Here is a 23865-nt window from a genome sequence, read left to right on the forward strand (position 1 = left end):
TTTCCTGTAACTATCAATCTAATTAGGTACATTTGTTTTATTCATCGGATATTTATGGCACGCAGATAACTTAGTCAAAGGTAGATCCTTGGAGACCAATCAGACCGAACATTTTGAAGAGAGTAAACTATGTTAATGAGAGCAATACGTGGCTTATACTGACTTCAGTAAAGCCTTTAACAATGTCCCATATGGAAGACTGGTCCTGAAGCTTAGGGCCCATGGGATCAGGGGTAAATGATTAAATGGGACCCTAAACTGACTTGGCAGTAAGAGACAGACGGTGATGGTAGAGAGCTATTTTTGTGATTGGATGCCTGTAATTTGTGGTGTTCTACAGGGACCCTTCGTATTTGTAATACACTGTATTTAAATGATACAGATAAGGACGTAGGAGGAATGATCAGTAAGTTCATAGATGGCATTAAGATTGATACCGCTTTGAAGGAAACTCCATCGGGCAAATCAAAAAAAATTAGCTCTGAACTAACTCACAAAGTATCCAGAACAGATGAGGAGCTATTTCACACGGAGGGACACAAAGATCAAAACACCCCATCTGAATGGATAGCCCAATCAAATTCTAAAGGAACTTTCAAATGATAAGAGTGTGTTTGAAAAAAAAACTTAACTATCAGGAAAAATATCTGGGCTGTGGGTCTAAGTTGGACGGCTCCTTAAAAGAGCTAGCACAAGTACGTCTGGCTGAATGGTACCCTTCTGCCATCTGTAGCTTTCTAGATAAGATAAACTCTCTCACTCTGTCCTTACGTACCAACAAAGTTTGTCATGTTACCACATGCAACTTGTCTTTTTCAAGTGAGATGCAATGTGTCTAAGTCCTCAAGGCCCAAATACAATAGCTCAAGCAAAATAATTTCATAGCTATCCCTAAGTGAACTCAAACGAGTTTACAGTTTAGTGTCAATAAACGACTGCCAATGAGAGTGTGAAGATGACGCAGAATGAGGTCCAATAAACTCTCATTGATTGAGCGAAACGCCTGGTTGCAAAGGTGGTCCCTCGCATTTAAAACAAAATCCCCTCATTTTCTTTATCGACGCATGAATGTCAGGTTTAAAAATTGTCCAGACCTGGTGTTGCTTATTTTCATTGGATCCCGAGTTCGGCTCTACGCCAGACCCCACTCCTTCATTTATCCACCCCTTAGCCTGCGAAGAGGTGTGCAACTAATGGGCGCTGTTCCTTGAACGAGCCGAAACGTCAGCAGCAATCTAAAGGTAAATAAAACGATTCCAACGCACAATTCGTTAACACGGTGTGATTTCTGACTGAGTGAGCGGGACCTTTCCTCTCAACAATAATTTGAACTTCCTGCAAAGGCACGAACTGGTTAACTTGGCTGGAATTTAAATACCTTCCCGAGTTCCGTTAGAATGTAATTGCACGATAGACCTGAATACAGACAAAGCGACCCGTCTGGCCCCTTTCACCCCGACTCTTTATATGTTACTGTTCAGAGAAAAATGTTTCAATATGTTTGAGTCTGGATGATCCTGGGGGAGGGGAGGAGGGATATTTAAGGAACAATTAGAAAAGAGGGCGTATGTTCTGTAAATGACTGTTTACAAAATACCTGGTGTTTTATTTGTTGTGATGCTAGAGTTGGGTTTGGAGTCTTGTAAAAAGTTTCTTGGAATCCCGTTTTTATATATTAAAAATTTCGAGTTTGAATTAGGTTACGGACGGGCCTGGAGCTCCACTCAGCGTCTCGACTTGGTTTAACTTGTTAAAAGCGGAGAGAAGTCAGCTCGCTGAATGCCTTGTGAGAAGCTCGGTGGGTGAGTGATTGTGGTAGTTATTCCAGTTATCCGCGGGGCGGCCTCAAAACTTACCTCGGCAGAGTGGCATTTCAATTTCACATTAATTAATTAGAATTGAAAGAAGAAATTAGCGAACAAAATTAAGAAACATAGAAAAACGGTATCACCATTACGCACCGGTCACAAATTCCCTGAGGTTTTTTAAACTCGAGCTGTCTGGTTTTTTGAGGCACACGGGCTCCACCACAGTATGGACTTTCTTCTTAAGACTTACACATTCAATATTAGACTAGCAATGGACAGCTAATCCGCTTGTCTCTTGGGCAAGGTACCGGAGCCACAAAGCGCTACAGGTCTTTTAACCAACTTTAAAGGTGAGTGCGAGTTTTTAACCATTAACATAACCAAATGCGACAGACAAAGGCATGACAACAGAGGAATCCCGAGTGAAGGGGTCGCTGGAAAATGTGAGAATAAGTAACATATTAATTGATCTGATTTCCTTCCTCCGGCTGAATCGAACGCAACAAATCAATCGAAAAGAAGCCGGGGACTGCAGACAGGGAGCTCACGGAGTATGTGAAGGTAAAAAAAAAAGAAACAAAAATGAAAAGAATAAGAGGTAGGAAAGAAAAGAGAAGCCAAGAGGCCCGGAAAAATGAGTGAAAACATGGCAATGAGATGGATAGATGTTACTCTGTTGCACATAAACTAGGAATGGGGAAACCTGAGAAAAAGTGATAAACATGATGGCTGGAAAATAGAAAGAAGGAAATGGGCAGTGAGTAGATCCGGACAGATTATAGTTAGTTAGATAAACGGCCGAAGGAACAGCGCTGGACAGTTCGGGAGCAGCATCATTTGCAGGAGTGCTTGTGTGTCTGCTGCGGATTAAGAGAAAGTAGTTTTCTATTTGAATGAGTTTCGGTGCATTTTATACCCGCGGTGTGCGGTTGGACACCTCCAAACCTCCGACAGGAAATCTAGAGAGATCTGGGTGAAAGGGGCACTGGCTAAACCCAACTTCTGTGCACACTCTCAAATGTGGGACTTCTTTCAGGACGTGGAAGCAAACGGAACACGACTCGGGGCAGCTTGGAGGAAAATGTTTCAGACTGTCCCAGACACCTCGTCTTACGTAAAGGTAAGATTGAGGCCGTAGTAAGCAACCAGGCCAGGCAGTGGCCTGATATTAAACTCATGGAACATGTCCTACAGAAAAAAAAAGGTATTTATTGTTAGGAAGGGCAGAGGAGAATTTGACGCTTGCTCGAAAAATAATATCGAATTAGTCCTCGTTTAGCCAGCATTTAACGTCCCAGCTAAAATCAATTCCTAATTTTAATTTGCTTAACCTTGGGTTTCCAGTTAAACCACGTGCACCCAAGTGGCTTCCAATTCAGACTGGCAGTAGGGAACAACCCCTGATCCGCCGTTCGGTTAAATATGAACGAAAGTCGTTCCTTACCTTCCTCAAACCGTTTGTCTTCAGCACGGAGATATTACTGCTGGCCTGTCGCTCCTTCGTTTCAAAGTATCACTCTGACTCTAGTGCCATTCCTAAAAATCTATGCAGTGAAAAATATTTCCTCGCAATCTGCGAGACTCCTGGTACTACTGGGCAACAGCTCGACACGTTTTAAAAAAGTTTAATGAAAATCCCAAATGTTAATGATACTACCCACACCACACCACCAAAACATTAATCTTAGACACGAACATGGATTCCAAGCTAAAAAGCATCTATCACAATTGTTCTTTCCCATGTACAAACTCGGTTTTATTTATCACGGGCCTAGTCTCAGCGTGAGTGAAACCAAGTTAGTCCAGTAAATAAATAACCAGGGCAGTTTTAAGTTTCGCGTTCATGTCGAGATTACATCAATGTGAGCAATGATTCCAGAACTGCTCTTGAAATGGAGATTTACATCAGATTAGAACTGGGGTAAAGATATAGCCGTGTTCTGCCACCTGAGTTTTCGGTTTTTCTAGGCATAAAACCAAAGGTTCAGCTACTTGTTTATAGAAAACTACTGTCTAACTCTCAGCTAAAATGTTCTTTGCTTCACAGTTATCCCTTTTCCTGCAGAGACCCAGTCCCTCTAACAGTATTCAAATCTCATTCGACGAATTGATAAGCTCCTTAAGACAGAAATTCCCCCATTTTAAAAAGGAAAACCGTTAAATACATAATTAAAAATAAAAATTGAAAACCCATTTGTAGCACCCAAGTTTCATCCGTTACGTCGATACAATCCGTTCACTATGTGTGAGTGCATCTATGTAATTCAAAGATCTTTTAAACTTAAGTTTTTAATTATATCTAACACAAAGTAAATATTCCGCTCATTTTGCGATCGCTGCGTGTTTCTAACCTTTCTGTCGTGTTTTTACAATGTGGAAATCAGTCATTTGCAGGTGCGTAACGGTCTGGATCCATTTATTTCAGACACTGTAGGCACTAACACTTAATCAAAGGGGAACCAATATCACAGGGATTGAAATGCGCCTCAAACTATTCGAAGAACACCTTCAGAAAACATTTGTGCTTCTAATATTTTACGGCAGTATGCGGACTTCGAGTTTGTACCAAACGCCCTTGAAATAGCACATTTTTTCATCCAGTCATAACGTTTGTGTTATGATACAAAGCCTGTTTTACAGACAGTCTCCAACTAAGGGGGAGAGGTCTGCGAAAGCGGAACAATTCTCAGTCTGTTCCCTGCTCTTACTGCGAGCCAGGGTTCAACCAAAGCTGGGAGAGGGAGAGAGAGGGGGAGAAAGGGGGAGAGGGGGGGAGAGAGGGAGAGAGAGAGAGAGCGAGAGAGCTCAGTATTCGGAGGAAAGCCACTCCATGGGGTTACCATGAGATAGTCGGTCCTCTCATTATAATGCTCCGAACTGCGAGACCCTGACCTAATTACAATCGGACAGTTATTACTTTCTAAAGATAACTGTGCATTATTTTTTTTAAGCACGTCGAGACAAAACCCTAAAGCAGGAAAGCAAGAAATACTTTGCAGTTATATTATGTTTCATTCAAGCGCATCCAGGTCCTGGTTGCAGACTTGTTTTCCTAAGGTCAGCGGAGACTAGGAGTTCTCCAATAAAAATAAATCTCAAATTAATTATGCCCCCGAGCAACGGCCCAGACAGTTTGCTTGTGTATTTGGAGTAGCAGATTTTTCTCTCCCCTTTCACCATCTTCTTACATCTCTTTTAACTGTGGGAACTTGTCCTTATTCTTAAAAAATAGGAATGTTAATCTGGTTCCTCGTGTTTTGTTTTCAGAATTGCCCAATGTCCCATCAAAATCGCATATTTTGTCAATTCTAGACAGGCCTCATAAACTGCGAGGTGCAATATTCTTTTTGGTTACAAAACTTTAACACATGCTTTCCTATGCTTCTTGAAATGTCATACCAGAAGGAATCTGAATTTGTTTGTCCCATTTCAAATTGTAAACAGATCTTGATGATGATTTGCCCTGCCCTGCTTACTTAGTGATTGAGGAACCCCGACTCTCTCACATGACCAAGTGGGCCAACACTCAAACGTTCAGGTCTTCCGAAGTGTGCGCGCGCAAACAAGAAATGCTTTTCTGTACAACAGGATGAAGTGCGCGTGTGTTGATGAGGCGGAGGAATGGGGAAGGATTGAACCCTCTGCTAGGCATGTAGGTGGAGGGGCTGCGGTCAGGTTGGGACCATCCTGTGAGAAATGATCCCCACAGTGACCACAACTTTGGTTCTCTGGAGAAAGCCTGGTCTTGGAAACGGCTGTTCTGCTGTTAGCTGGAGACAGACTCCCTGCCTGTTATAAGTCTTCTGAATAGCAAACTCTCACGTGTAAAGACGAGCAATAAAACGTAATCACAATCATATTATTCTTAGTGTTCGTAAATAACATTCTTATATTACTGTATTGACGCGCAAAGAATGCAAACGCACGGGTACCCACCCGAATTTAATGCTCTTTCGCATTACACTGAAGGTTTAATTAGGTCTTAGATACGGAACCAAGTTCCAATGCCCGCGTAAAGAATGCCTTCGGTGTAAATATAGAATCGAAACTTTGCTATTATCACTGCATCGAATATTCACCCCATCAATGAGCGCACCGCGACTCCCCGGCGGTCTCCACACGCTTGGAGCTGCAGCTGCACTGAAATGCTGTCTGGATTGATGAGGATAATTTCAGAGGGGGAGGGTACTGTAGGTTTTTAACTCGCCAATTTAGTGAAGAGTGGGAGAGAGGAAAAAATTGAATTAGGAGACTGGAGACTTGAGGACGCGTTCAAATAACAGGAGCACAAGGTCTAACGGGAGTTTTCACATAGATATATCTGAATATATAAAATTTTACCAGGTAAATTCTTCATTCTAAATTATACAATTTTAGTAAATGTTCCGAAAAGTATACTTTGTAAAAAAAAAAAATTGCTGGTGTAACAGCCGCCTGCCGCGTTTGCTGGAAAAGTGATAGATAGATAGATCGACTCTGGTATAGGTTTTATGTACTTTGACAACTTTTTGCCGATGGTGCTTGTGCTGGGCCGCTCGTGGCTGTTATTTTCTAATGTGGAAATTCCCGCTAGATCATCAGAAACAGCAGGAAACGTGTTACAAAAAAATCCTCTAGCGATGTGAGTTGTGCCATAAAAGCGCTGAAAGTTCGTTTGAAAGTTAAAACTCTGCAGCGTTAGGATTAAGAGGCTGCTTGTGTGTATACGAGTGTGTGTCGTGGAGCAGGGGTTGAACGCGGTTAGGCTGCGGGGCGCTTCCCAACAGGAAAGCGCATTTGACCCACGGAAAATGAGACATCGTTATTGTTACTCTTTCCTTATCTTGACGGACAAAATATCCTGCTTTGAAAACATGTGTAATGAACCCCCATCATTGGTTCAGCGGCTTCCTCTCAAGCGGCTGACTTCACTTCCCAAAATTGCCAATCTTTCATCCGGTTACCTCGCCTGTCCGACAAGAAATTGCGGTTGTAATTACCTCCTGACTGTGTCATGTTTAGGATATTGTTCCGATTTGGGGAAAAGGGAAGAAATCGGGTGAAATGGACGGCACGATTACGGTAAGGGTAGATGGGAGGGGTGGGATGTGCTTCAGAGATTACCCGTCATATACATCTCATTGCCACCTTTTCCTTGGGGCTGCGGTTTGAGCAAGTTTCCAGCCCAAAACGGTAATCCGATTTCCTCATTTTTCCACGTCCTGCTAAATTTCCTTTTCCTTTTAAGCATTGATGCCGGAGTGGGAGACTCGGTTTCAGTCAGTAGGGCGCCTGTGATAAAGAGGCGTGTTGAGGGAGTCCCGGTGAGTGTCAGCCTTTCCGCACTGAGTAGACTTTGCTTCTCTTTATTCACTTGGATAAGCATGTTCCCAACGTGGGTGTTGCTTGTAAACCTGGCCATTACTAACGCGGGATTAAACGAGATGGGTGGGCGTTTCGAGGACTGGGGTGATCGGGCGCTCAATGCAAGGTGGTAAGAACCTGTCCACGGATCGCCGGGACTATCACGAAATGCGCAATGTTACATGGCACTGCACCCGCGACCCATTCCGCAAATTGATGGGCCCCTCAGCACCCCCAGAAATATCCAGCGTGCGCCAAACACTAAGCAGCAAGCATTGACTGATGCACTTCGTGTGTTTAGAATTTGTTTGAATGCATAATAGCGAGACTGATCGCATGTTTTTCCGGTCTGCTTACGGGCGATATCTCGCTGCCTGCTTCAGAGTAGCGCGTCCCGCCATCTGCAGCTTACAGACAGATTTTATTTGTCTCAGATGTTCCATCTGTAACTGTGAGCTGCCTTCGTATCGGAGAGGGTCCTACAGAATACACAGTGAAGTTAGTTAAAGAAATACGATATTTACGAAGTGAAGTGCTCGCCTGGTCAGAAGGAGCGATCACATTAAACGAATATGTTAAGTTGTTCAAAGGTTTGATTGACTCATAACTGAACACCGGGGTTCTCATCAATTTCCCCGACCTTATCAACTAAACATACACTTCCGTTCTTTACACCCATGTTTCCTGGCAGATTTCCTTTTCCCTTAATGCACTAAAGATGAAAAACTTTGCCTTTCTCTCCCTGCACTCCCCAAAGGAATGCCTTAGTGTTGTTGCCCGGCATTTGTCAGCACGTTGGTCATTTGTCATGAATCTTTCTTTCTCTGCAACTTGCTTTGGCTTGGATCAGGATCCGCCGCTTCTCCTGCCTGCCTCCTCTACTCCGGCTCCATTCGCCCACTTTAGTGCAATTTGGGTTTGGGCTGCACCAGTAGAAAAGCAAAGCGGCTGATGAACGGTGTGTCACTGAGGTTTGCCATTGTGCCGCGATGTAGAGAGGCAAAGGCTGCATTGAATCCTACAGCAGGATCAAGCTGCTTTAAGTAAGGGCACCTTTAGCCACTTCGATCCACTTCAGTACGTTTTTGCAGGTTTGTCCAGCCAACACCTACGTCCCGACTTTGCACCGCATGCATATGCGATCTTAATCATTCCCAGAGATATCCGTGTTCTTTCGAAGTTGGTCGAAAGATTGCTGGAGCACTAATCCAATTACAGGTCAAACACTCAATATTAAATATTTATATATCTTTCAGTTTTAAATTGAGTAAGGTAGATTCCCAAAGTACTCAGCTAACAGCTATTGGGCTAGTGCTGAGATTTGCAAATTACAGGCCATTGCACATGAACACACGTATTAACACACACAGGGACGGAAACAGAAAAAAAGTGTAACACATTTACAATGTGAAGGTAGGCGTACCCTATGTAAGGGCATAATGGTTGACTAAGTTTGGAGTTACTTTGAGTAATTAGCCCGACGTCTATCGATCAGAACATAGTGTTGGTCTGGAGAAGGGGGTGCTGTATTTGCGTTTGTCTGTTTTTTTTCTCTCTCCGTTTGAAGGGTCCAGTTTGAGAAGTTGTTTCTGCTGCCTCTTTCGAACTCTCTCATTCGGTGTCCCGTGTTTGTTCTGTTTCCAGGAGGCCCTGTCCGTTGTGAGCGACGACCAGTCTCTGTTTGACACCACGTACGTCGCTGCACAGCTTCCCAAAACGGATATGACGGCTTCAGCTGCCGCCGACTATGGACAAACGCACAAAATTAACCCATTGCCTCAACAAGATTGGATCAATCAACCTGTCAGGGCAAATATTAAGAGAGAATATGACAACATTAACGGCTCCAGGTAACACCGGGTCAGCCGGCTCCTTCTGGGAATGCACATCCTAATTTGCATTCAGCCAGACATACTGTAAATGCTTCTAATGTGATGCTCTCGAAGAATTTCCAGACAGCCTAATATATTCAGTTGATTTATATTAATATATTCAGTTGACCTAAGCAGGAGTTATAACATATTTTCCTCCTTTCGGTAGAACTGGAAACACAAAGAGAATGTCCCTGTATAAACAGGTCCGCTGTATTTGCTATAAAGTGCACTAATAGCAAGAATTATCTTTGCGGTATGAACACTTGAGGAATATTCATAGCACCCTACAAGACCACGATGCGTTGTGTGAATACACCTCGGTCCCCTAAGCTTCTCAGCAAAGCATCTCGCTACCTGCGGGCCTTCGACTCCGGTATGGTTTGCTCAGCTGTTCCATGATCCGCTCGCTCACCATCTGCCCAAAGGGAGGTATAATCCCTTGGTCAGTGGTGAGGACCAATAATAATCCCAAACTTACAAATGAAACATCTACTAGCCACAAGTAACGGGCCTTGAGGCGTGGGCCAAGGCGGAGTGACTGCTGGAGGAGTACAAGGTCCCAGTCCGTACCTATGCCATCTGATCGGCGAAGGACCATTTCCACTTGTTCGGACCTTCCGCATTAGAGGATTGCTGGATAACTTCACGTGTGAAATTGCGAATAGGCCAAAGCAGAGGGATTCAACCAGTTCCCTTCCCTCAGAGAAACGATAAATAGGCCAATTTATTTAGAGGCAGAGAAGGGCGAGGGAAGAAGGAGCTCTATGTATCATACTCTCACTTTTACTGATTCACTTTATCTTACATTTGTTGAATACACATTCTCGATTTACCAGGGTGGGATTTGAACTCACTCTCTTCCGTACCTTCTTACTTCATATTCTTCCCCCTCTACTGCACTATAAGAAAGAGCAGATCCCTGCCAGTCCCCCGACCCCCCATCACACACACACTCCGCAGCTAGCTGAGTACAGCTGAGTGCAGTTGTTGTAATGAGAAGCAGTGAAATCATTCATTTTGAAACTGGTCGGGGATATTGGTGACACTATCTGCCCCACCTCCCCCATTCCTCCCTCATACTTTGCATGAACTGGTGGGGCTTTTTATGTCCAGTTGAGAGAGTAAACCGGCTCTTGGTGTAAAATCTCATTCGATCAATGCGCCAACTTGGGTCATTGTGCTCACATCGCTGCAAAAAGGATATCTGTGGATTACATTTTTTCTTACCATTGTTTCTTTGTTTGCTATCATTTTCCGATCTCTCTTACAAACGCTGAAGTACATGGCTATATTGTTTTTACCCCCGGGACAAACTCAACATTTGCAAAATAGAAGACCAGGAAAATTAGAAGTCCATGGCGCTATAACCTGGGAAATGACAAACAGATTCACAAAGGCATTTCGTTGCACCTTGCGCACAAGGGAATGTCTATGATTCTTTTAGGAGACGCGATTGAAATTTTATTTATCGAACCAATATATAATCTCTCGTCGGTCTCTCTACCATATGAGGTCTAACTAAAATGATTCACAGCACGGTGTTCTTGGCAACCGCTGTTTACGTTTTCTTATGGTTCTTGAGTCGGAAAAAATGTAAGCAAGGCTAACAGGTAGTGACAGTTCCGTCGCTGTGCCTATATCTCTTTGTCCTTCCATTCTCGCAATGACTCCTCTGCTTACTTACGTTGACAGGGATTCACCTGTGGACTGCAGCATTGCGAAGTGCAATAAGCTGGTCAGCGGCACTGACACCAATTCCATGACTTACAGCAGTTACATAGACGAGAAGGATGGCCTCCCTCCGCCCAACATTACTACCAACGAGAGGAGAGTGATCGTTCCCGCAGGTAATTAGTCTCGAAAACAGGCCCGAGGGTGGAAATGAAGGTGTAAGAGTTGTCTTTTAGACCCAGCCTGTGATCTTTGGTTTCCTCTGACACTTGGAGATCTCTGCATACAAACTCGGTGGCCACAAGCTGCCGATGTTAATGTCGTGAGGAGAAATGCCAGGGAAACGGCCCCACCACAACGCAGAAATTGACTAAATTTGATTCAATTATGCACTGAATTGCTAATACCAGAAATTAGCCGAGTGGGTTGGATACATCTGGATTGAGTAAATCAATCACTGAGCCGACTGGGTGGGAGATAAACCCATCATTTACTACACATTGAATAGTACTGCCCCTTGAAGTGAATCATCGTGCGAATTGGGGAATTAGCATTATGGAGTCGGTGCGGGTTGTGAGGGTATGGAGTGAGTTATTTAACTGGCTGGCATTCTGCAGATCCCACTCTTTGGAGTCCGGAGCATGTCAGGCAGTGGCTGGATTGGGCCATCAAGGAGTATGGGCTGCTGGAGGTTGATACGAGCCTCTTTCACAACACGGACGGCAAGGAACTGTGCAAAATGAACAAGGAGGACTTTCTCCGCCTGACCTCTCTCTACAACGCCGAGGTCCTGCTCTCACATCTCAATTACCTCAGGGAAAGTAAGTAGTATCTCTGCTTTTATCAGTGGTGGGACGCAGAAGTGAGTCACTTTGCTGCCTCTGATCGAATTAGAGAAAGAAAATGTGATCAAGGTGTTTCCACTTCTGCAGCTGCGGGAACAACGAAAAATCACCAATGTTTTGCTGTAAAACATGTGTGTGTGTATTTACAGCAAAACATAATATATATCCGCGGGCCTTGAAATTCAAATGTATTGAAATATTTGCAGCTTTCAAAGATGCATGGTCAATTTTCAGTTATGCTGGTTCCCAGACACTGATTGCTCCCCCCCCCCACCCCACCGCCTAAGCCCACACATTCCCTTTACATTCCCTTTCATCCATGTCTCTTGTCCTTGAAAGAATCTTGCACCTTCCGGTTCCTGACACGACAGACTCAAAACCATCATTTGAGTGATGATGGGGTTAACTGTCGTGAAGCGTGGAAAGAGAGCGTGTGTGTGGGAGCTGGGGCGGATTTGCAGGTTGCTTGGCCTGAGAGCAATGTATTTTATCAAAAGCTGGACCGTTAGGTTCTTCTCTTACTGTGTTACGCAAGAAGACTCGGATTAAGATTTTGCAAAATTCTCAGAGCTGAATACATCATATTGCTGACAACATATTTCAACTGAATATAGTTATTACTGAAAATTATAAGTTTGCAATGTCTTGAGAACACGTCTTGATCTGGTTTCGTTTGCCATTGTAATCCCCCTTCTGTCTGTCTGTTTAATTCTTCCAACTCTTATTGTGAAAGGAGCTTTGACTACAGAAGACTTTGAGATATATTGTATTAAATATGTATATGTTGTCAGTATGGGATGAAAAACTCCACAGAAATGTAAGAATGTTTATCAGTGAACAAAACAATAACATATCCCTTTCCCACCTACGCCTTTGCCGACAAACGTGAACGTCCCAAGGCCGAGAAATTTGGACGCTGTGAACTGGCTGGTTTTATTTGAGCGAACGAGAGATATTCTGGTCTGCCTTAAATCACGTTGTTTGTAAACGGGGTTTGCTTTCTTTCGGGTGAATTTCTATGGATTTCTCCAACGTCTGTTGAAGCTGGAAGGGAATTTTCCCGGAGACTGAATTCAGTGCAAATGGAACAGGGTTGATAATTGATTAAAAGCAGCTCTGCTCATCATAAAAAAACATTGATAGTCCAAAGGACGTGACAACCTTTATTATGTGCTTAAAAGTTAGACTTACCTTTACATAAAGATGATTGATATTGAGAAGGGCGTGAGTTGGCGGTGCTCTCTGGGGGTTGTCACACGTCAGGGAAATCAGTTTTAGAATGAACTTCCCGTGCTCATTAGTTGCTAAGAGGTTTGAGGCCGTGTTACATTATTAGTTCTGTACTTCAGATATCTAGAACAACCATGTGTGTGTAATTATGAGTCTGTCCATACCTGCAGAAATCCAAACGCTCGGATTTCAGGACAGTGGCTTTGGCTTTAAACGAATGCGAGATAGGACCTCTCAGCGGGCGCTCGAAGAGCCACGCCCTATTGTAGTCATACCTCAAAACAAACAAAGTCACGTCTTTAGGGCTCATGAGGTTTGGTCGGACGGCCATATCCCATCCCCAGGAACTGTCTGTGTCTGTGAACCGAAAAAAAAATGAGCCGCATCTACTTCCTTAAATTCTAAGCTGTATCACGATCACTGTTCCTTTGGGTACCGTGATAAAGGCAGTGAACCCCCCCCCCCCCCCCCGCAGAGCTTTAGAACATGGGCTGGACAGCAAAATATATCGTGGTGCAAATCTTGCTCGAAGTTTAATGTGAGTGTATTGAACAGTCCTGGAGTTAACGAAAAAGTAAACCAAAAAAAAACCCGAACACTACGACATGCAATTTCCCGCTCAATCTTTTATATTCAATTTTCGGGAGGAATCTTGAATAGAAAATCAAAATTAAACGATTGTTTCCCTTCAATCACCCGGAACACACAATGCCAAACATACAGGGTTGGGAGAGGACCCACATACACCTATAAGGAGTTCTTTAATTGCATTTCAGTAATATTTTCTCCTAACTGGCTGCATTTAGAAAGCAGCCCTTTGAAATTTCCATCATAGAAATTAAGAACTAAACATTTTTTCATTAATTAGAAAGAAAATAAAATGTTTAATCGTCGGATTCATCAGCATTGTAATGTCAGAAATAGATCCGTAAAAGTTCCACCAACGTCTCAAGCCAAACACCAAGGTGACACACAGTTTAATTTGACTAACTTTGTTCAACGACTACTTTCAAAGCTGGCGGTTTGATTTACTTGGACTGACCGTATATTTTTACGCAGCTGAACCGGCACTTCATTCCCCCGGAGCCCAAGTAAACCCGTTCAGCGATTGCTGGCCCTCTTTCAGCCCCGCTCCGTCGCACAAGTTTGCAAAAACGCCTTGGTTTGTAGAATGCGAAAAACTGGGGCGGGGCGGGGGGTAACGGAGGAAGGACGAGAGGGTTAGAGAGAGCAACATATGAACTCGGACAAAGCAAAGAACGAAGGCACATTGAGGGTAGATTATAGTGAGTTCCCACCGAATTCTGAGCGAAGGTATAAGGGGCAGATAGCTGAACCAGAACAAGGAGAGGCGAATAGGCAGAGGTCTGCAGTACAGGGTCTCGTTTGGATTCTCTGTGAAGTGACCCGAAAGATTTCCCACGCGGGCTTTCCTATCACTAGAGTAAAAATCCCGGTGAAATTTGACTCACGTCGGCTGCGTGTCTTCTGCTGTTTTGTTTCGTGCCTTCAGTTGTGTATATTTTAGGGTGATTATTTGTGGTATTGTTGCCAGTGTATCATCGCTTAAAAACGTTTGATATCATTCTCATAGGTGAGGTTCAGTATTCATAAATTATGACTGAATCGAAATGAAATATTTGTCGAATAGACACTCCTTACATCTGTAAATTTCCGAAGCCTTAAAACCTTCCAGGATATCTGTGCTCTTGGAATTCTATATCTGTGATTATCCCAAAGTTAGTTACATGGGAAAAGCTCACCAACTGGAAATCCATGAATACTGCCTGAACTACAGCATACCTTCAATATTTTGTATTTGATTTGATTGCCAGCAATGACAATATTTTGATATTACATTTTTATCATTATAAATGACCGGCCCCATGTAGATTTACTAGAGAACATCAGAATCAGATTTAGTAGAATCGGGATACTTGGTGAAATTTGTTAACTTAGCAGTACAGTGCAATACATGTTAAATATAGAAAAATAAGTAAATCGATTACATTAAATATACATAATGGTTAAATTAAAAAGTGCAAAAACAGAAATAATATAAAAAGTGAGGTAGTGTTCATGAAACATACAAATTGATGTCTCAATGTTCATGCCATAGGCTCCCCATCTGTTCCTTTTCTCTCACCTCTTGATCTACCCAGTTCTTTCTACCTTTGCACCAGCATCCATTACACTGTTTCAGAGCAAGTCTGAGTGTCTCTATACAGTAATTGCTGCTGCCCATTCTTATGTGAACCAATGATCTCGAAATGTTGTTCAATCCTTCCTTACTAATTCCAGAGAATGTGTCTATGCCTCCTCTCAGTTTATTCATTTCAACCTCTGACCAGTTATTTCCACTCATTTCCTGCCTATTTATTTATCTCTTATTTTCCTGTCATTAACTGAGTAAATATTCGCAGAACAAAGTTTGAAGCTTTTAAATTAAATTTACTGGAGATAATCGATGAACCCTTTCTAGCACGGAGATCCAACTCAAAGAGATTTGTAGCCTCAACAGCAACAAATCTGCAATGAACTATATTTTTACTTGAAATTATCTTTGTCCCACATTACAGCTCTTTAATTATTCCGCCTCTGTCATGCCAAATGGCTTTGTCATTGATGACACACATACTGTTTTGGGGCCATTTTCCAAATCTCACAGGTACAATACTAAACCACATTCTGTAGTTTCCTCACTTAATCATAATTTGTGTTTCTTAATGCAAGATGGAGGATATTTCATACATTATTCATATTTAAAACATTTAGAAAATTAGAATATATAGCAAGGCATACATTTGCCAGCCATGTCTTGTTTTTGTTCTGGCGGCAAAGAGATGAGTACTTTTTCCAGGACTATGAAGTTGCTAACAAATTGTTACTCAGCAAACAAGACCATAATCAAAGCATTTTTTTTTAAATGAAAAGCTTACAGGTCTATGGGAGAAATCAGGAGAGTGAGTGTTGGAGATAGTAAGGTCACAATGGGCATAATGTCATCTTTTAGTGCTGTCATGTTCACATGACTATAAAATTATTGATTAAATTTTATTTTGTTACTTATAAAGACCAGCAACTTAATCATTCAAGGGATTATTTTCCAGTTTTACTACTTATCATTTATTTTACATTTCCTTTCTGTTACTTTATAGTGAAAATTATTTACTTGATTGCATTCAGATTTTTAAAAAGTACTTCAGCATATCACTGCCAGAGCAATTCCCGAGAGCCCCCATTAGATATTTAAACCTAATTTTTACAATTTTATAAACACATTAAAAATTAAAAAAAACAAAACCAAAAGCTCAGTTTTTCCATCAAGCCTTCCATTTATAACTATTATTCACCATATTGAGGCAATGCAATAAGAGAAAAAAAACACAACTCATGTGGTCAACACATGGCTGATGGCTACGACACTTCTAATCTCACCCACATGTAACCACAAGTTGCACTCTTCATTCTTCCTGTCTCCAGCTCTGATCTGTTTGTCACCTATTCTCAATTTTGTTTTAACCACTCAATAGGTTATCAATCTGTTATCTTTCCTTATAAATCTGCTCAAACGACGCACTTCATGGACTAAGTCTTCCCTTTATAGCTTATCCCATTCTGGGTAATTTGTTGTTCTTGACTTTGTTCTGCTTATTCGCAATTGAGGGGAATAATCTGGAAAAATGTATATGTGGGACCAGTAATCCAATTGTTTTATGTGAGATGAATCACAAATAATGTGTGAAGGTAAAAGGTATATTTTTTAAAGTCAAGTTTATTGTCATATGCACAAAAATCTAGACTGAAAATATGCAATGCAGGAATAAGAGTATCTGATTTCGCCCTCTAACCTGTTGAAGATGGTTAGTTTTCAACTTAACCCTACATAGCTCCACTTGCCTAACTCTTGTAATGTCTTGGTTAACAAAAATCTCTCACTGTGATTTAAAAAGACAATTGAACTAATGTCAACATCATTTGTAGAAGATGGCTCTTGCTGTGCTCTAAAATGTTCAAACTACTGTGCATCCTGAATGATGGACAAGGAACCAATAGAAAAACATAAACAGAAAATGATACGTCTTTTTTGCCTAGTTTTTGTTACTCTTTTCCTATATTTTGAATCAACATTGCCTTAACGGTGTGTAATTCATCCTCATTTGGAAATACAGGCAAATGGGACTTGCTCAGTTAGGCAGCATGGATGATTAGGACCAAAGGGCCTGTTTGGACATGACTCATTGACTCTTCTTCTGGACAAGTCTGACTGTTAGCTTGGACAAACAACAGTACATAATTTAGCTTCATGATCCAGACTCATTTCACCACACTTCTGGGAATCTAGCCTAATAACAAATCTCAGTACGTTACAGCAAATGGAAAATCCATTCTTAACATTGAGTTACTGAGTGAAGCATTCTAAGCCTTTAAAGCAGTGTACATTTGCCAGGTCAGGACCAGTATGACCTCTTGTGACTTTTACCTCACTGCCACATATCTGCCCCCAGCCACTCTAGAACGGGTTAATATCAGGTTGCTTAGTTTTTAAAAATATGTTGTAGCATGGAATGGATAAGATTTGCTGCCTCAGAAAATTATAGAAAAAAATAACATTTAAATAAGCATTTCATTTAACTCTGGCATTGAGATAGATGTCATAAGTGAGAAAGCGCAGCATCTTTGGTTACATTGTCCAGAATCCAGATGAAGGAAATGATATGAAATACATCCTAGACCAATTATTAGTGGCTTAATTCTGTTTGTATGTTTTATTCGAAACCACCTTGGTTTCCTCGGCTGCGTAAGTGTCGGGAAGGCAACCCCATGAGATCGAGGCTCGCTTGATCCCACCCCAAACCTCGGTTTCTGTGGGTGCTTTGTCATTTGCTACCCTGTTACAAATTGGTGCCATGTAATAACAGACAGAACACTGCTTACGATTAAAGGAATTATATTTATGAATCTTAACTAAAGGGTTAGTAAAGAATAACAAAAAGAAAAGGGCCCATTCTAACTAAACAGTCAAATGTGCACATCGGAGCTCACCTTGAACTTCTCTGTCACTCACACACCGGGCCCCCAGTCACGTGAAAGCTCAGACCACCTTCCGAACTTTGCTCGCAATCCATCTCGAACAAATGGGTCTCCCACCGGATCGTATGCTACGACCGGCTCTCCCCAACGTCTTCTCTTTTCATCTCCTCTCGAACAAAAGTCCCAAGCCAACCTTAGTGTCCTTCACCAAGAAAACCTCCCACTAATTGGATGGCACACATTCCACATCATCCCTTATATTCAACAGTAATCCAAACAGGCTGAAAGCAGAACAGACAGCTCCTACAGAAATGCTAAATGAAATACCTGCAGCATTACAGTAAAGATGCAAACCAGAGCATAACATAATCATTTCTCAAGGCTTTATTTAAGCAACTAATATCTACAGATTGAGTGACTGAGAGAATTGCTGACAAATGAGGAAGGAAGGGTAAAATTGTCAGGAGCCTTCACTAGACTGGCAGATGAGCCAGAAAAATGATGAATGGAAGCCAGGCTGGGGAAGTGTAAAGTAAAGCGTTTGAGAAAGGTAAATGAATTAAGACAATGTGTGCACAATAAGTAGGTGTATATTCAGAAATTTGGAGGAAAAGAAAAGAACCTCAATGTGTATGACCACTAATCTCAAAGATCACAGTGAAGGTAGTTGGGAAGGGTGATGTTCGCAAATAACTTCAGCTTTGCTTCTCATTGCCACAGATGTATAGTCTGACATGAGTTTGGCTCCAGTGAAGTGTTGAACCTTTAATGATGGTGTGCAGGAATCTGATATGATGGGTCAATGCTGCCACTGCTTCAGTTCATCTGAAGAAGCAAAGATTCCTGATGATGCCCATTTTAGCCACCAACAGAGATACTGCTCCATTGGCCTCTTGATCATTTGCTCACTGACCTAGTACAGGAACTATCCAGCGACAAGAACATCATTGTTTCAGGAGCAGACACTTGGCCTGTACTATTGTCAGGCCAAGGGTCTTAGCCTGACAATAGTACAGGGAAGATGTACCTGTTGAAGAAGCCAATTTAATGCTGGAGTACCAGATATGAACGATGAGTTGCCTCATGAACTTGTGAGCATTTGAATCCTCTGATTCATTTAGAATCAAGATGACTCAGCAATAGTGTGGTGAATTTGTGGTATTCATTGCTATGGGTGGCTATGGAGGCCAAGTCATTGAGTATATATAAACTGGAGGTTGATAGATTCTTGATTAGTAAGGGTGTCAAAGGTTACAGGGAGAAGGCAGGAGAATGGGGTTGAGAGGGATAGTATATCAGCCATGATGGAATGGCAGAGTGTACTCGATGGACTGAGTGGCCTATTCCTACTCCTATGTCTTATAGTCTCATGGTCTTATTTCAATCAGCAGAGCTCAATTGACAGAAGAAGTCATCACTTCACCCTAAGCACCGAGTATAAATGGAGAGAAATGTGAGGATATCCTTTTTTGCAAGAAGTATAGAAAAGCAGAATATTATTTCAATGGAGAGAGATTGCAGAATGTTGTTGTGAAAAGGGATCCCACTGTCCTTGAATAAGAAACGCAGGAGGTTAGCATGCGGGCACCACAAGTAGTTAGGAAAACAAACAGAAGCTGCCCTTTATTGCGAAAGCTATTGAACATAAATGTACAGAAGCCTTGTTCTAACTTACAGGACATGGATGAAAGCACACCTTAGAGAGTCACGAAGCCCCTGAGAGGCTGGTCCTGGCTCACTTCTGACCTCTGGTCATATCAGCCTTCAATCCCCTGCAGTTTGCCTACCAGGAGCACATCATAGTCAATGATGTTGTCACCCACCTGCTGAACAGAGCCTACTCACATTTGGATACGTAGGGCAGCACTGTGAGGGTCATGTTTTGTAATTTCTCAAGTGCCTTCAGTCCCATACAGTCCCCATTGATGGGGGAAAAGTTCCATTCTGTGCAGATTGACACTTCCATTGTATCCTGGATAGTTGTCTACCTGACTGGCAGCTTCAGAGCTGTGTGTCAGACATGGCTTTAAGCAGCACTAGGGCCCCACAGGGGACTGTTTTGGTTCCCTTCTTGATTACCCCATGTACCTCTGACTTTAGATACAACACTGACTCATGTCATTTGCAGAAATCCTCTGATGACTCAGCAATAGTTGGGTGTATAAAGGGAGGATGGGAGGATGAATACAGGGCCCTGGTGGAGGACTTTGTCAAATGGTGCAAGCTGAATCATCTGCAGCTCAACGTCAGTAAGACAAAGGAGATGGTGATGGACTTTAGGAAGACTAAGCCTGCATTTCTCCATTACTATTAATGGTGAGGGTGTAGATGTGGTGAGGACCCACAAGTACCTGGGTGACAAACTTGAGTGGAGCACCAACACAGGGCCAGTGTCGCCTCTACTTCCTGAGGAGACTCAGGTCCTTTGGAGTATGCAGGCCTCTCCTTCACATGTTCTACCAGTCTGTCGTTGCCAGTACAATTTTCTATGCGGTGGAGGCTGGGGCAATGGCATCAACATGGGTGATGCCAACAGGCTCAATAAACTGATTAGAAAGGCTGGCTCTGTTATAGGAGTCAAACTGGACACACTGGAGGCTGTGGTAGAACAAAGGACCCTACGGAAAATCCTGGAAATTCTGGACAATGTTTCTCACCCTCTGCATGCCACTTCGGCTGAATAGTGGAGCGCTTTTAGTGATAGACTAAAACAACTGCACTGTTCCAAAGAGCACTATACGAGGTCATTCTTACCCTCGGCCATTAGGCTCTACAATGAGTCAACCTATAGCTGGGAAAGTGATGACCTCCTCCTGTTAGACTGTGAGGTAACTTTTTTTAATTCCTACTACTTCTCTTCTATATATCTGTATACTTGTAATGCCACTGTGACAGTGTAATTTCCTTTGGGATCATAAAGTATCTATTTATCTATCTTACTTAAGGATACATGTATGGGAAGCAGCTCAGAGAAGATTACTGGGGTGACCCTTGAAATAAAGGTGTTGAAATGTAAGGAAAGGCTGATAGCCTTGCCTTACAATGGAGGATAGATGAGTGAGAAATTATTTCATTATAACATAAAAGTTTCTAAGAGAAGTTATCAAAATGGATTTTGAGATGTTGTTTCCCCTTGTGGAGAAATTTAGACACAGGGGATATGGTTTTAGAAGGACGTGTGCTTATTCGAGAGACTTAAAAAGCCACAGATGCTAGAAGTGTGCAATAAATAAAATCAGAAAATCCTAGGCCCACTTACATAGCAACTCAGGAGCATCCGTAGTAAGAGAAGCTGTTAACGCTTAAGGTCTGCGTCCTCTCACTGAAACTTGGAAAGAGAGAAAACAGGTCAGTTTCTAGTAGCTGAGAAGGTGGGGAGGGGTGGGTAGAACAAAGGGAATATCTTTGACGGCATAAGACCAGTGGACAATGTGCCAGTAAAGCAGCAGTTAGGATCAGATTATCTTTTTATTGGTGTTATATGTTGTAAGGCAGAACAGACCAAACTACTTGCGTAGGGAGCAGAAAATAAAAGGAAGATTGACCCTAAATGCTGACAGACAGAAATGGCCAATTCTGGAAAGTTCAAATCCAGAATGAAAGAGTGAAAAGCACGAGATCTTGTAGATGCTGGAAATCCAGAGTAACACACACAAAATACAGGAGGAACTCACAGATCAGGCGGCATCTATGGAAAGAAATAGAGTCAACATTTTGGACCAAGGCCCTTGAGTTACTTTAAGTTGGAGAATTCAGTACTGAGTCCTGAAAGCTGCAACATATTTAAACAGAGGATAAAATGTTTCTCCTCAAGCTTGTGTTGGGCTTCATTGTAACAATGCCAGAGACCATAGAGAGGAAGATAAGAGTTGGAGTGGAATGGTGAATGAAAGTGATAGATCACCTGAAGCATAATGATTCATCTGTGGACTGAACACAGGGACTCCAAAAAAAGTGATTGCCCAGTTTTAGTTAGTTTTCTGCAAGGAAGCTAGCAAGGAGGAGGAAGCTTTTGAAATTCTCCACCCCAGAGAGCTGAGGAGGCTGCATTGTCGAATATACCTAACTGAATTTTTGATGGATTTATTGGTCTATAGCAGGGGTTCACAACCTTTTTTATGCTATGGAGCTTTACCATTAATCGATGGAGAGGTTGGGAACCCCTGGTCTGATTATGAGAAATTGTCTGGAGTGTGCAGTGGGGACCAATTATCGAGCACGTTCAAGGCTGTACAGCTTACTCCTGCTCCTGTCTCTTCTGTCTTATGTCCCAGAGGTATAAACTCTCTGCCTAAAAAGCTGGTAGAACAGGAAGCACTCATAGCATTCAAAAAGATTTTGGTTGGGAATTTGGTGGACCATAACTTACAAGAGGGAAGTGGGTTGGTTGGGATAAAACAAAGAAACTTAAGGGTGCTTCAATTTATTTATCACAAGTCTGGCCAAAGCATGGAATATTTGATTACATAGAGAATGTAGTTTTAATTTGAACATTTTTGAACTTTTGAGAAATGTAATTAAACCATTTTACAATTATACTTTGTCATCTGTTGAAGCACTGACTTTTTCTGCACTGGCCTTTTCTGACTCAGGATTGCTTTTGTTGCAATCTCATCATTCATTATTACAGGATTTGCTGTGAGTTGTGAAGGTGTAACATTCAGAGCGTCTGTAAGGCTGGGATATAAGACTTATCAGTAGTTGGCATGCACCAGTATGTCCCTGTGAGCTCATTGAATGACATGGTAGTGAACTATACCGTCAAGCCTCCAATTAACAAGCTATTTTCTTCTGCAGGTAGTTCTCCTTTAAGCTACTCCACGTCATCTCATTCTGACCAGTCAACACGTCTCCCAGCCAAAGAAGGTAAGTTCTAATTTTTTTAATACACTCTTTCTGTCAACACAATCTCTCTCACTGGCTGTGCCAGATATTTTTTCTTGCTGTTGCTACAGTGGGGATGAATTATTCAGTGATGGTGCTGAGGGATGTACTGTGTGGTAGTATGTATTCGCAAGGTTCAAAAGTTAGTTTCAAGCATTATGTGCCTGCTATAAATGCCCCTGTTGATTCACAAGCAACAGCAATTGATAGATCTAATATAGAAGTGAACTGTGACAGTGTCAACAGCATCGGAGACAACACAGAGCATAAACAAACAAACCAACAGAGCATCCGACCCACAGCGCACAACATGAATCACGCACCAATCCTGCAATCAGCGTCAAATGCGTGCTTTTCAACTGAAAAACACAACACTAACCCACAATGTCCACTGCTATTCGCATTTCATAGACAGACAATGCCAAAAGATACACCGTTATTAAAGTCAAATAAGGCAAACAACAGATGCAAGGCTTTACCAGGAGTTGGACAAATCGTACTCTAACCATGCAATATCTCAATTAATTTGGCTACTGAATTTAAAAGAAAAATCAACAGAACCACCGGTATTACGTGTGTGTTGCTTGAATTTCCAGCATCTGCAGATTTCCTCGTGTTTGTGTTTTTAAATTCAGTACTGCGAAGCCTCTCTAGTGATGCCTACACTGAAGAAGTTTAAATCTTCTCTTCGACGGGAGCTCAGTGAAGCCCTCTCTCACTGCTCCCCATCTATAATTTCTTTGGCCCTTCAACTTTTCGATCACAGTTTGACCCAGACCCGTTACTACAGCCATATATCCTTCCTTGGAACGCCAATCAACTTTTGAGCTCTTGGCTTCATCCCTCTCTCTCCTGTCTTCTCTTATCATTTTGCATTTTCCCCCTCCCACTTTCAAATCTCATACTATCTTTTCTTTCAGTTAGTCCTGACGAAGGGTCTCAGCCCAAAACATCGACTGTGCTTCTTCCTATAGATGCTGTCTGGCCTGCTGCATTCCACCAGCATTTTGTGCATGTTGCTAGAATCACCGCTTGGAAGTGTAAGCAAAACCAGTAGGCTTAATAGCAGTAAATGTAATATTTTAGGATTTTCAGGAAACATAAGGACTATGGGGTATCCACCACAAAATAATAATCATAATCAACATTAGTCTAGCCCCAAATTTAAAAAAAAAT

At 42.1% G+C, this 23865-nt stretch overlaps 1 protein-coding gene across 15 annotated transcripts in view; it reads left to right on the plus strand.

Annotated features, from left to right (window-relative positions):
* The first annotated feature begins 1111 nt into the window (after positions 1-1111).
* Positions 1112-23865, plus strand: part of fli1 (Fli-1 proto-oncogene, ETS transcription factor) — a 70839-nt gene continuing 48085 nt past the window's right edge. Inside the window, exons 1-8 of one of the 15 annotated variants that reach the window (XM_059957187.1) lie at positions 1447-1802; positions 2113-2158; positions 2331-2369; positions 2845-2928; positions 8796-9001; positions 10718-10872; positions 11314-11517; positions 22603-22671. In XM_059957187.1, coding sequence (XP_059813170.1) covers positions 2890-2928; positions 8796-9001; positions 10718-10872; positions 11314-11517; positions 22603-22671 — 673 coding nt within the window. In that variant the 5' untranslated portion in view covers positions 1447-1802; positions 2113-2158; positions 2331-2369; positions 2845-2889. The other 14 variants (XM_059957189.1, XM_059957188.1, XM_059957190.1 and 11 more) reach the window with 14 other exon arrangements.

This window comes from Hypanus sabinus, chromosome X2 (assembly GCF_030144855.1).
Source record: "Hypanus sabinus isolate sHypSab1 chromosome X2, sHypSab1.hap1, whole genome shotgun sequence".
NCBI lineage: Eukaryota > Metazoa > Chordata > Chondrichthyes > Myliobatiformes > Dasyatidae > Hypanus > Hypanus sabinus.